At 43.4% G+C, this 13,043-nt stretch overlaps 2 protein-coding genes across 2 annotated transcripts in view; one reads left to right on the top strand and one right to left on the bottom strand.

The window, feature by feature from the left end:
- sgcz (sarcoglycan zeta) overlaps positions 1-3,497 on the bottom strand; it is a gene marked incomplete at both ends in the record, with an annotated part of 200,847 nt that extends 197,350 nt beyond the window's left edge. Inside the window, one exon of the mRNA XM_080837147.1 lies at positions 3,459-3,497. Coding sequence (XP_080693273.1) covers positions 3,459-3,497 — 39 coding nt within the window. The remainder of the gene's footprint in view (positions 1-3,458) is intronic.
- Positions 3,498-8,804: 5,307 nt separating this feature from the next.
- tusc3 (tumor suppressor candidate 3) overlaps positions 8,805-13,043 on the top strand; it is a gene marked incomplete at both ends in the record, with an annotated part of 57,064 nt that continues 52,825 nt past the window's right edge. Inside the window, one exon of the mRNA XM_080836377.1 lies at positions 8,805-8,909. Coding sequence (XP_080692503.1) covers positions 8,805-8,909 — 105 coding nt within the window. The remainder of the gene's footprint in view (positions 8,910-13,043) is intronic.

The following is a 13,043-nucleotide window of genomic DNA, read 5'->3' as shown; positions in this document are numbered from 1 at the left end:
AACAAATTAAACAGCAATTACGTCTGGCCTCATTTTCATCCCTGCAATAAGAAAGAAAGGTTGTTACAGGGAATTACGAAGAAAATGAACAGTACTTATTGCGAGTCTCATGTCCAACTCACAGCTCACTTCAGCACCACAGAGTTCATTAGGAAGAGATCTATCAGCTAATCAAGGGCCTTCTTTTTTTCTTTCTCATCTGTGAAATTTAACTTTTCCAGCACGTTCCTGCTGTAACAACTGAACGTGATCATCATGGCAATTAGCTAAGCTCAGGGGCGCACGTAGCCTACATGTTGAAGGCAATAAGAGGGGAATGTTCAACATGTTGTCAGATTCCTTTCTCCCTTTCTCAGCAAATATATATTAATCATTTGATCCGGCAATGGCAACTGCTGCACAGTAATCGCTGTGGCCTTTTTGTCTAGCAGAGTTAATTAAGTGTAAAATGGATGGAAGAGTGGAGAGCGCTTGGCAGAGGCTCACACCTCCTCATGGAGAGGCTTCATTGGATCAAGAGGAGCAGGACCTGCTGTCCATCATCCGAAGGCTGAATCCCCAGACCCTTGTCTGACTCAGCGTCTGCCGCTGGATTACAAAAGTGTGACAGTGGTAACCACCTCACATATTTCAGTTGCACATTCATCTTATCAGGACAACTTTCACTCAAGGCATGCATACAGTCAAGCCTATGCAAGGTTATTACATACATGCTTTACTCAGTCATGGGCATTGTACAGTTTGTTGTTAAGTTCCTACTTTACTTTTCCTATTGAATTTGAGTCCAATTGAACACTCTGAAGTGAAAAGGTAGACTAATTGGTTCAGAGATGTGGCAACAGTTGCCCGTCTCCATCGGTCACAATGGTGGAAGCAACAGGACCTCTGTCTATTTGCATATTTTGTGTCGGGCCGGCTGACTGACATTTACGCTCTCTGTTCAACTGACTTGGACAACTATACTCTAAACAGTAGCCTACTTACCCTTAATGTGTGTTGTTTACACATAGTTTAGCCAATCCGTATTCTCAGGGTTTGCCAAACCAGTGTATAGTTGTACATTTTGCTCTCAGATATTTGCAAGTGCTTTGGCAGTAACATCAACTATTTTTTTTGGACACTCTCACACACTGGGTACTGGGCTTGTTTCCCCTCTGCCCCTTGGCTACCCTATCAATCTGCATGGCAGCAGTTTGACAACAGCCACCAGCAGCAGGGCCAGCAGAGCCCCATCTATATACAGGCCCTAACAGATCCTTTCTCAGAGTCATACAAACCACAAAGGGCCATAAAAAGGCCTCTAGGGATACTGGAAAAACAAAGTTTGACCTCAGAATAAGTAATAATACCAGTTAATTTACGTATTTACAGCATTGTACACAAAATGCTTTTTTAGAGTGTTCTACAGACTACTTTCCTTCTTAAAAGATTCAAAATGTGAATTGCTTCCAATTCTGCAGACCTATTAACAAGTAGGCTATCTTACAAAAAGCTCAACATTCCTTCAGGTGTATGACAAATTCTTAGTGACTTAAGAACTAAGGAAATCTCACTCTGCTAATAGCACTATGCTGGTGCTAGGAATCCACTGAAGGCTGTTTTTCACTGCTGCTTGCTTTCAGTGAATGTGATGCTCCCCCCAGCTTTCATAGCACTATCTAACAGTAGGGTACCTTGGCACACAAGGGCAGGTAACAAGCAGGCCTACTCCTCCTAAAGGAATGACAAACTTTTTTTCTAGCAGCATTTTCAATGTCAACCAAAGGAAACAAATAGTAACTAATATTATTCATAACACGACTTGGCAAAGTTATTTACTTTCCTGACATTTCGACTTCTTCATTTCGCTTGCTTGCAAGCTTGCTGCCGACTGCACAACCCACAAATGTTTAGTTGGGGGTCTAATTCCTTCTTCACAGAAACACGAATGTGTTGGGTTAAGAAACTTTTTTCCTGTCATAAACTGTCTGTTTATGAAATGACAGGTGTAGAAGTAAATGGTGATATTTGATTCACTCCAAGAACCACGGTGTGTTTTGATGTGTTTAAGCAACAGAGCCCTGTTAACTGAATAATAGGCTACGGAATAACATCGTAAAACCCGGAAGGTTTCGGCTGTAGTTGTTGTTTAATATGTTACATTATATAATTAAAGCGTCATTACACTTTAAAACTGAATTAACAAGTTGGCCGTGAATATGTGCGAGCGTGTGCGAGATGTGTGCGGGCGAGGCGCGCACGCAAAGTGTCTGAACGCGTGTGCGTGCTTACGCGAGAATGTGTTGAGCGTTCATATAGAACTGTTCACCAAAATTCCCCCTGCTGCCTCTATGGACACGTCTGTTTTGGCGTGGATGAAGTATATTTGTAAACATGCAGTGGCCTCTACCCAGTTGTGATATGCAAAAACTACAACAAAACAGAAGGGTAGGCATGTTGTGATGCAAACACCGATGTGTTTGTTATAACGAATACATTTCAAGTGGGGCAAATTACACTGTTAACTCTGAGTTATACCGAACATATCAGCAAACGCTCCAGTCATACCGGCAATCTATGCTGACCACTGAGCGCCATTTCAATGCGGGCAGTTAAAGGAAGGACCTATGACACTCGATCGAACCCAGATTTGAATTCAGCGTGCGAAGCTGCTTGGTAAGATTTCACGGAGTGATCAAAAGGAGCATTAAATGAGTGAAGCACAAGCCAGTACAAGCCGGCGGGTAGCTGCAGATAGCTTGGGTAGTGATATCCGTGCGCGGTTCCAAGGCACCGGTGCTCCGCTGCTGTGCTCTCAGTTGCACCACTTCAACTTAGGCAGCAGATGCACTCTTTCCTTGTCCTTGATGTCGACATCCGAAATAGAACATATTGTAAAAATTTCTCTCTCCAATTGTGCACCCCCTCCCACCTTAACATTTAGATGACGTTTGTGAGGGACAACGCGCACAGCCCAGAAATCAATAGACTGGTTATTGATATGGCATTATTCAGACCCTATGGAAGGTCTACAGGGCTCTTTAAAATATTGTATCGCACTCTGATGTAACCTAAACCAACGGATGAGATGATAAAGGGGGACGAATTAAGGTGAAATGGGGGGACGAGTTAAGGGACACATATCGTCAGATTCAGAAGCATTCAATATCATGACACAAAACAATATAACACGTTCTTGATGGATTCCTCGTCCATAACCCAGTGAGCGATTTAGAGGCTGATATTAGGAGACGATTAGGTGAAAGCCAAAATGGAGCAAGCGGACAGCCTCAACACAGGGATATTAGAACTGCAACTTTAACGCAGGGTATTGAAATGCACACCACGCACATATTCTTACAATACACAAACCGCACTGGTGTTGCCTAACTAGTGGCGAGCCCGACATAGTCCGCGCATACAGTGACTGAGTGTCTAATGTTGCTCCCCAAAAAGGAAACCTAAACAGAGGCACTTACCTTCAGCGCCTCAATATCCAAAGATGCTGATCGGTCCATATAGAAAGATGAAGTCTATGCAAAGTTGTGAAATCTAGACCTGTAGTTCCCGACCGAAACTCAGCCCAGTCCTCCAACCCGCAGCAGATTTCCTAAATCTCATTCCCACTGATCACGACTCCTCGGTTTTCTGACGGAGCGATTCGATACCAGCGGACCCGTTGACAATGCTGAACAGTTAGCGGCAGAGTGACGGTTGAACCACTCGGGGACGATGCTCTTTCTTCTGAATTCTTCCAAAAGATGGCTAATTCCAGGAGTCAGAGTCCGTGTTGTCTCGTAGCGAGAGCCTGACACAATTGGTGCAACCCCTGTAAGTCAGTTCCTTGAACATCCTCATGCGGCAAATCTGAAGAAACTGTGTTCGATTCGAAGAGAGCAGTGCGCGAAAAGAAAGCGGCACCTGCTGTAATCCCGTGAGCTGCTATATCGGGACAGGGGGAATCTGGTTCTGCTCTTCTGGATCAAACCAAAAAACAAACACCTTGCACATCTGAATTCAGCCGCTGTTCAGTTGCAGGGGGGGGAGCGAGAGGGAAGCTCTTCCTCTCTCGTATAGCAGGGTGCTGGGTGTGAGTTGAGAGCGAAGGGTGGACTTTTCTCTCTCTCTCTTTCTCTCTCTCTCTCTCTCTGGCGGCGCAGTGACTTTCGTGTTTTACGACGCTTCGCCACCAGGTGACTGTCCTCTCGGTCCTGTGACTTACGAAATGAGAATTATGGTTCATCACTCAAATTCAAAAAGTCATGAACTTATGGGGATGTCCCATGATCAGTGGACATCACACTATTGGTCCGCAGTGCTCTTTACATTTTAATACTCTGTTTAGGCTATGTGAATACTACAAAATTCAGTCAGGGTGTCTAATTGTGGTCGACCAGCCATGGCTTGTAATTTTAAAACTTATTATCTTTTTCATAAAGAGAAAAATGAACATTTGTTTTCAGCCTGATAGATTTTAAATAAACTCTAAAGGGGTCAGAATTGTTTTGATGCTTACCAAAGTTTCCCCAGCTGTTGTTAAGCTCTGATACCAAGTATGAAATTATCGACTGCTGTTGTCTTTAAGAGCACCTGACCTCGATCGGGTACAGTCTTCCAGTCTCAGTGACGTCAGCTCCCTGTCTGGGATGCAAGATAACTGCCCGCTGTAAAGGCTGGTGGAGCGACAGCGTGACAGTTTTAACAGCCGGCCTCGTTGGCTGCCTGTGGATAGCACACAAGCAGAGAGAGAGAGAGAGAGAGAGAGAGAGAGAGAGAGAGGCAGGGAGAGGGAGGAAGGAGATGGGGACTATGCAAGGACACACTTTTTGCGCTCTCTCCGTGTGTGCACGCGCGTTTGAGTGTCGTCATCATACACCCAATACGCCCTATAGAGACCTGTCCATTAGGACCAGCCCGGGGTGGAGGTGAGGGGGTGGATTGTTGGGTGGAGTTGATGTACTGTTATGTTCGGCAAGGGGAGGCACGGGTGTTGATGTAACTCCTGATTCTATCTAATTTACCCTCTCCTCACCTGTCTCATATCCTCCACTCCTCACCTGTCTCTAAACGTCACTCCTCTCCTTTCTCTAAACTCCACTTCTCTCCTTTTCTCATATCCTCCACTCAAAGGGCGTAACCATGGTGTAGACATTGTGGGGGGGGGGGGGGGGGGTCCAAATGAATATATTGCATTGCCTACAATTCTATATTTATATATGAAAATTCGCAAATTTAGAACATAGTTTCGAGGACTACATTGACCATTTGAATTAACATCAAAAGGAAAGTGTAATTTCTCCGAGATATTATGTTCTAAATTTGCGAATAGTAGGCCTAGATTAAAACTGATGTTGTAAGGCTATCTAGTCTCACATTCAAATTTCACACCTGATCACCCGCATGTCCAGAGCATGTCCCTGTCTGGCCACTGATTTCAGCATGCCTGTCTTGTTACCACTTGTCATTTTATCAGAAGAACACCGACTAACCTTCATGGCAGGGGCGAATCTAGGTCCCCATATTTTGGGGGGGCTAAGCTCCTAGATAAAACCTAATTTTTTCTGTTCCACAGCAAAACTAGAGGGGTCTGGGGGCATGCTCCCCCATAAGATTTGTTTTGAAAATATCCTTTTAAATAGTGTCCTCTAGTTGGTTTTAAAGAGAAATTCACACATTTATAACAATAAACATTTTGAAGACATCTGCTGAGATAGGTGCTTATCATACTGTAGCATGATAGGGATTTGCAGCTCAAGTGAGTAGATTAACGTTGTAGGCTAGAGTTCACTAGCTAGTTAATAGGAGCTACTGAATAGGGTAGCATACCAACAGGATCAATGAACCTGCATGAGAAAAGAGAGCAACGACATCTACCATTAACTCCTGATGATTTAACCATTTAGTTTCTTTTACTATTTTAAACTTCATGTGCTTTACCTTTATATCCAGCAGCTGGTTATGGCAGCTTTCACCAGCTTGGGTGAAAGCTCCCTGCTCGCGAGGCTCACTCACCACCAAAAAGAGCCGTGCACTTGCCACTACAGTCTCATACAGGCGGGAGTACTCCACTCCTCACCGGTCTCATATCCTCCTCTCCTTACCTGTCTCTAAACGCCACTCCTCACCTGTCTCTAAACTCCACTCCTCACCTGTCTCTCAACGCCACTCCTCACCTGTCTCTAAACTCCACTCCTCACCTGTCTCTCAACTCCACTCCTCACCTGTCTCTAAACTCCACTCCTCACCTGTCTCTCAACTCCACTCCTCACCTGTCTCTAAACTCCACTCCTCACCTGTCTCTAAACTCCACTCCTCACCTGTCTCTAAACTCCACTCCTCTCCTGTCTCTAAACTCCACTCCTCTCCTGTCTCTAAACTCCACTCCTCACCTGTCTCATATCCTCCACTCCTCTCCTGTCTCATATCCTCCACTCCTCTCCTGTCTCTAAACTCCTCTCCTCACCTGTCTCTCAACTCCACTCCTCACCTGTCTCTCAACTCCACTCCTCACCTGTCTCTAAACTCCACTCCTCTCCTGTCTCTAAACTCCACTCCTCTCCTGTCTCTAAACTCCACTCCTCACCTGTCTCATATCCTCCACTCCTCTCCTGTCTCTAAACTCCTCTCCTCACCTGTCTCTCAACTCCACTCCTCACCTGTCTCTCAACTCCACTCCTCACCTGTCTCTAAACTCCAATCCTCACCTGTCTCTCAACTCCACTCCTCTCCTGTCTCTAAACTCCACTCCTCTCCTGTCTCTAAACTCCTCTCCTCACCTGTCTCTCAACTCCACTCCTCACCTGTCTCTCAACTCCACTCCTCACCTGTCTCTAAACTCCACTCCTCTACTGTCTCTAAACTCCTCTCCTCACCTGTCTCATATCCTCCACTCCTCACCTGTCTCTCAACTCCACTCCTCTCCTGTCTCTAAACTCCACTCCTCACCTGTCTCTCAACTCCTCTCCTCACCTGTCTCTAAACTCCACTCATCTCCTGTCTCTAAACTCCACTCCTCACCAATTTTAAACAGATTGGTTTGTTATAAACGTCAGAGAAGTAGTTATGACACAGCATACTTATGAATAATTATAATTATAACCATGGGTTTTCATATGAAATAACATTAAACAGAACAGATAGGTGCAATAAATACACTCATGCACAAGGTATTTATGTAATTTATGTTACATCAATATGTAATCAATATTCTCAGCATACAGAATGGCAACTTGAGATATATGTATACTTTAATAATAGGAATATTAGTAATATAATACAATAATTTGAATTATTACATGTTTAGTTTAAACAAGTAATAATTCTGTAGTAGTAACTGCTACTATGTAAAATGTTTTGTAAATTACACCAGTTAGCAACATGTTATGGTTGATTTGTTTGAAATTGCCATTATGATTAAAATTGTATTAAGATTGGCGATTCAAACAGGCCTGTATTGGCTGCTGAATTTTGATTAGCTGTTGGTGGCCATTTTGTTGAGTGAGCCAAATGGAACTTGAGATGTGAGCTAATGAAGCCAAGTGTAAGCATACCAAATTTCAAATTCGGAAACAAAATATGTCATGAAATTTGGCGTGTGTCCAACGAATGTTGTAGTGATGCAAGGTGTCAAATGTTATGAAGTTCAAAACTTTGCATAAAAAGATATTGGCTAGTGAAGTACTAGAATTTTGCTTTGAACATTATACTAGGTGGTGCCACTCCATACTTACATCGTAAAGACTTAGAAAGGCCAGAGGCCAGTTTTCAACAAAAAATTGATAATTTTTGGCAAAACGGTTTTCGAGCTATTGGCCGAAAAGTGATTTGACCCTACCCTACTTTAGTGGACACCATACTTAGGGTAACGCATTGGGACAAAAATATTATATTATGAACAAGACGTGAGGCTACAAAGCATACCACGTTTTATGTGAATGGTGTCGTGTCGCCTGAAAAATATTGACAAACAGTATGTGACCAACTGTGTGTAGCAGCAGTCATAAGAAAAGTACCCCCACCCCCCAAAAAGGGGGAAACATATAACACCCTGGAGTGAACGTGTTCCTTTATAGAGAAAAATGGCCAAATAGAGATGTGTATACCATGTTGCATACCATCACTGTGATGTATGCAGACACCCTTATCGTTTGGATGTGTTTGGATGTGTGTTTTCTTGCGTGGCATAAATTGTATTCAAACATGGTCTCATACGTGTATGGCTCTTCACGGAACATTACCTCTAATACACGTCTCAGCATCTGATTACAAACATATTACAATTGACAGAGCAAGTCACAACAGTGAGCACAGGAAATGAAACGTGCCTGCTTAGAAATAAACTCATTTTTGTTGATGAGGTCTGTTAAAATGGGAATGGCTAAATATTTTACAAGTATGCCTTTATTAACCTTTAGAACTATTTGTGCATAAAACATTTAAAAAATTAAAATTACTTTGATTGAGATCTTTCATTCTAAACTATGAGTTTTTTTTTTTTAAAGATGGCCCTCCATCGGCCATGGTTGGTGCTGCAGTGGAAACTGCAGCCCATAGGTAGGCTACACTTCATTCTCTGTTGTATTTAGTGCTCAACTATTTAGTCTGTAACTGACATTTTAACTGACCTATAACTGACTCTGTAATTAATATGCAGTTGCGTTTCTTTTCTGGTTATGGCTGTTGAAAATAAGACAGACTGTTTATTTGTTGGCTCATTAGTTAAAACTACAATTCCTAAGAGCCAATTTCTACACGTCCTCTGATTGGCGATAGCAGCAACCAATCACAGTTGCTGGGGGGTTGTTGGTGCTAGAGCATCTTCCAACATGGCGGCCACTGCAACTGCATCTCCCTTCAACCTGCCGGTAGCATCTGTGTTGTTGGTCCTGCTGCTATGTCTGCAGTCGGGAGGTGGTCAAAAGAAGAAAGAGGTACCTCTAATCGTATGACACGTCTGTAAAAATATCTCGAAAAAGATTAAGTATGCTGGAGAAAGCGCACCGACGACAGCGCTACCTCATCAATACTAACCTGCTTGTATGATGATGCTAAAGAGACTAACGTTAACGTTACCGTTGCTCACAACCTGATAGCAAACATGTACTTTATTGTGTCAATAGGGTTTGTGATAACGATAGTAATTTCAGACTAATGATGGTTTGATGGTAGAAGTACAGACTGCGTTGTCCTGTCCCCTCCTCCCCCCAAAAAACAATCTTGTAGCTTTAGCAAAGCAGACGCCTATAGTGCGAGTCTATGGTCAAATAGGCTAGCAACCACTCTTCTATACATATCTAACATTAGCCGTAAACGTCTTCTTTACTAGTTTACCAGTGTTTTCATGTCTTTATTTCATATTTTATCAGTATATTTGTATTATTTATAGCCTTATATTAATAGGATTCGTTCACACCACCTGAAGACGTGTAGTCGGCTACCTTTACAATGAGAATATCCTTCAGGCCTGTAATAGTAGCACAACGCGTCCAGATAGATAAGAAAAATCTGCTTTAATGTAAAATTTTGACTGGAGTTGGTATTATTTTTTGAAAGCCATGTTGTCTTGTCTTAATTCGGAGGTTATGTCACCATTAAAATTGGTTTTAGAATTTCGATATTGCATAGTTGACCTAGTGGTTTAGGTTTTAATAATTAATAGTAAGCCTAGTGGGGATAGTTTGGTGTTTGCCACAACGACTTGACATTTGCCTATGGCCATAATACTAATGTGAGTAGTAGTGACTATTGTGTCACTATTGAGAATGTTTTTTTAAACAGATAGGCAAAACTGACTGGGCAGGCTTCTCTCCTTTTTCACAGTCATGGTAAATCAGGACTTGCTTCCATCTCATTCAGAAACATACACACACGTCTGCTGTTTACCTGCCTGTGTGTGTGTGCAGGTGTGTATACTCCTGTGCACACTTGTGCTCCCAAGCGCAAGAAAAATGTGGTCTATGTGTGACCTACGCCTCCAACTCACAGTATGATCTTATTGAGCTGAAATCAGGCAAAGCGGTGAAGAAGCACTTTGCATTCCATTTCCTGCCCCCCCCCCCCCCCCCCCCCCCCCCCCGTATGCTTATATATCAATCTCTCCACCGCTCCCAACATGAATGTTTATGTGGTGACCCCAAGGCGCTGAGAGATGCAGTATTTTCAGCTACAGTTTCCAACCCCTTTAATATATTTGTGAGCCCTTCTTGGCTGCGTCTCGCAGAGCATTTGGCATGGAGGGTACGGGGGTGGGGTGTTCAAGGAAGCATGGGGTGTTGCTGTGGACCAGGGGGAGAGGGAAAAAAATGACCTGCTGAACAATATTTATGCCCATCCGATGATTCCCATTCATCACCTGAACCAAATATTATTCCCCCCCGTGCCTGACTAATCGAAGCAGAGTGGAAAAGGACAGCCTAAGCAGTTTTGGGCTCTGAGGCGGAACCGTGAGCCCAGGTGCTGTTGAGGCACGGCCCATAGCATTTTTTTAGCTCCCTGCTCCCACTGTTGTGGCAAGATGACTCAGATGCTAAAAGAAGTGACCGGATTGAAAGAAAATGACCCCAAAGTCAGGTCCAGCAGAAATAAGTGCTACAATACCAGTAGGCATAGTTGAGAGCATGAGTGTAGCTAATGCATTTTTGGATGTCATGAAGGTGATGTTATTGTTTCACAGTAGAAACTATTTGTTAGTTCATGTATGAGACATGTAAATGTTTGGAGGAGCATCTGGAAGTACCAGTGAAGTTGATTCCAAAGTGTAATTTCAGGTCCATAGACAGTTGCTTTCACTTAAAGTAATCCATTGTGACTTTTGAAGTAGATGCTTGCGCTCACTAGAGGCACTACATTCTTCCAAAGCAGTAAGTTAGTAAGCAGAGGAGTCTGAACAGCAAATGGGAGACTAAACACTGCAGGCATACATTTTCAAGCATGTTGTAACAAGGAAAATCAATTTGTCAGTATTACTTTGTTATTGACTCATCAACTAAATCTATTCTGCACATGATTTTAACAGGAGAAATACTTACCTTATAGGGTATTTTTTTTAAAACTTACCTTATAGGGTATGTTGTCTTACCACAGAAAATTAGATTCAGTGTTTAAAAAAATGCTAAAGCCTACAGTAAGAATATACTACCCTAGACTATATAATACACCAGCGCATCAGAATGACAAGCAATCATGAGGGCTTTATCAGTTAGGCCTATAATACACCACAGAAATAGGTTTAGCAAACAATATAGCAAACATAATTTCCTAAATTAATCATTGGGCCACCTTACCAGTAGCCACTCCAACAGTCATTCAGCATCATTATTTTATCTGAAATTACAATAGTAGTAAACAAATGTACCAGTACCAGAGCATGGACAATACATCAGAAGCAGGTTGTTCAGACAACACTGCCATTATTTTACCTGGCATTTATGAGAAGCTGACACAGCTGCAGCCTTGAGTTCATGACATAGCCACTGTGTATGCAAGGGAAACACCACCTGGCTAGTTTTTAATGTTTTCTCATGCTGCTCTTGGTCTCATGAGGGCCGTGTCGTTCCCAGCACCTTGCGGTGAAGAAGCAGAGGTAGGGCAGGTAAGGCTGAAGAGATATGCTGTCAGACAGGGTTACTAAGTTGGTCTCATGGAACATGCTTTGTGAAGATTTGCTCACGCTGAGACATGAGAGTGGTCCCTGCCGTGTATTTGATGAAAGACGTTTCTACAGTAAACGCTGAAAGCTACCCCATGATGTGCACTAGCAGCATTTGTCACGCACATACACACACACACACACACACACACACACACACTCACACTCACACACACACGTGCATGCAGGTGCATGATGGAGCATGATGTTGCGATAGCCCTTCAAGCTTTTTTCTCTGTCTATTCCCCTCTCTCTGTCTCTCTCTCTCATGAGGCAGTGAGTAGGTAAGAGTGGCATGGCCATAATGTGATCTCTCTTCCCTTGTATGTGTTCTGAAAATGAGGCAGAAATCACAGCAAGACTCCTGATTACTAATGCAGATGAACAAATTAAACTGGTTATGGTTGGCACCCCAGATGAGGAAGGCACTAACTGTGGGTGGTGCTGACGGTGGTGGGTGGGAGGGACGATGGGCAAGGTGGTGTGCGCATAGTTGATGAGTTAGCACAGGGTTTGTTTGGTGCAGGCATGTAATTGTGCAAATGCAGCGTTCTTATTCTGCCCACACTAATCCCCCTCCTACTGCACCTCTCCTCTGTAACCTCCTTTTACCAATTAAGATGATGGACTCGTGGATCATGGAAATGCTGCACTTGAAATGAGAGATGGAAGACATCATTTGATTTCTCAGTAGTGGCAACTGTGTGTGTGTGTGTGTGTGTGTGTGTGTGTGTGTGTGTGTGTGTGTGTGTGTGTGTGTGTGTGTGTGTGTGTGTGTGTGTGTGTGTGTGTGTGTGTGTGTGTGTGTGTGTGAGTGACAGAGAGAGAGAGACAGACAGACACACACACAGACAGACAGAGAGACAGACAGACAGACAGACAGACAGACAGACAGAGAGACAGACAGACAGACAGACACACAGACAGACAGACAGACAGACAGACAGACAGACAGACAGACAGACAGACAGACAGACAGACAGACAGACAGACAGACAGACAGACAGACAGACAGACAGACAGACAGAGAGACAGAGAGACAGACAGACAGACAGACAGACAGACAGACAGACAGACAGAGAGGGAGGGAGAGAGAAGAAAAACAACAAAACAAGGCTGCTTTAAATATGTAGCAAATATTTAGCAACTCCCTCCGCCCCCCGTTCAGATCTTGGAGTCTTGGCTAAGTCTGTGCGATGTTTAAGGCTCAGATAGACCTATGTGCTGGGTTTGAAAAATGATTTGTATTGTGCTCAAGAAGCATTGCGAAAACGATTTTCTGTGCCATCCAGCCAGCCAGGGCCCCCGGCTTTCGTGGGGTGTTGTGATATATCAACATTAGACCGAAAAGCAGTTGCACTCCGATTGCTTATAGGAGAATGATTCTGAATATTGAACAGCCATGTCCAATGTCCCC

This window comes from Sprattus sprattus (assembly GCF_963457725.1).
Source record: "Sprattus sprattus genome assembly, chromosome: 4".
Classification (NCBI taxonomy): domain Eukaryota; kingdom Metazoa; phylum Chordata; class Actinopteri; order Clupeiformes; family Clupeidae; genus Sprattus; species Sprattus sprattus.
Note: the sequence above shows the minus strand (reverse complement) of the source record. Positions and strands in the feature narration are given on the sequence as shown.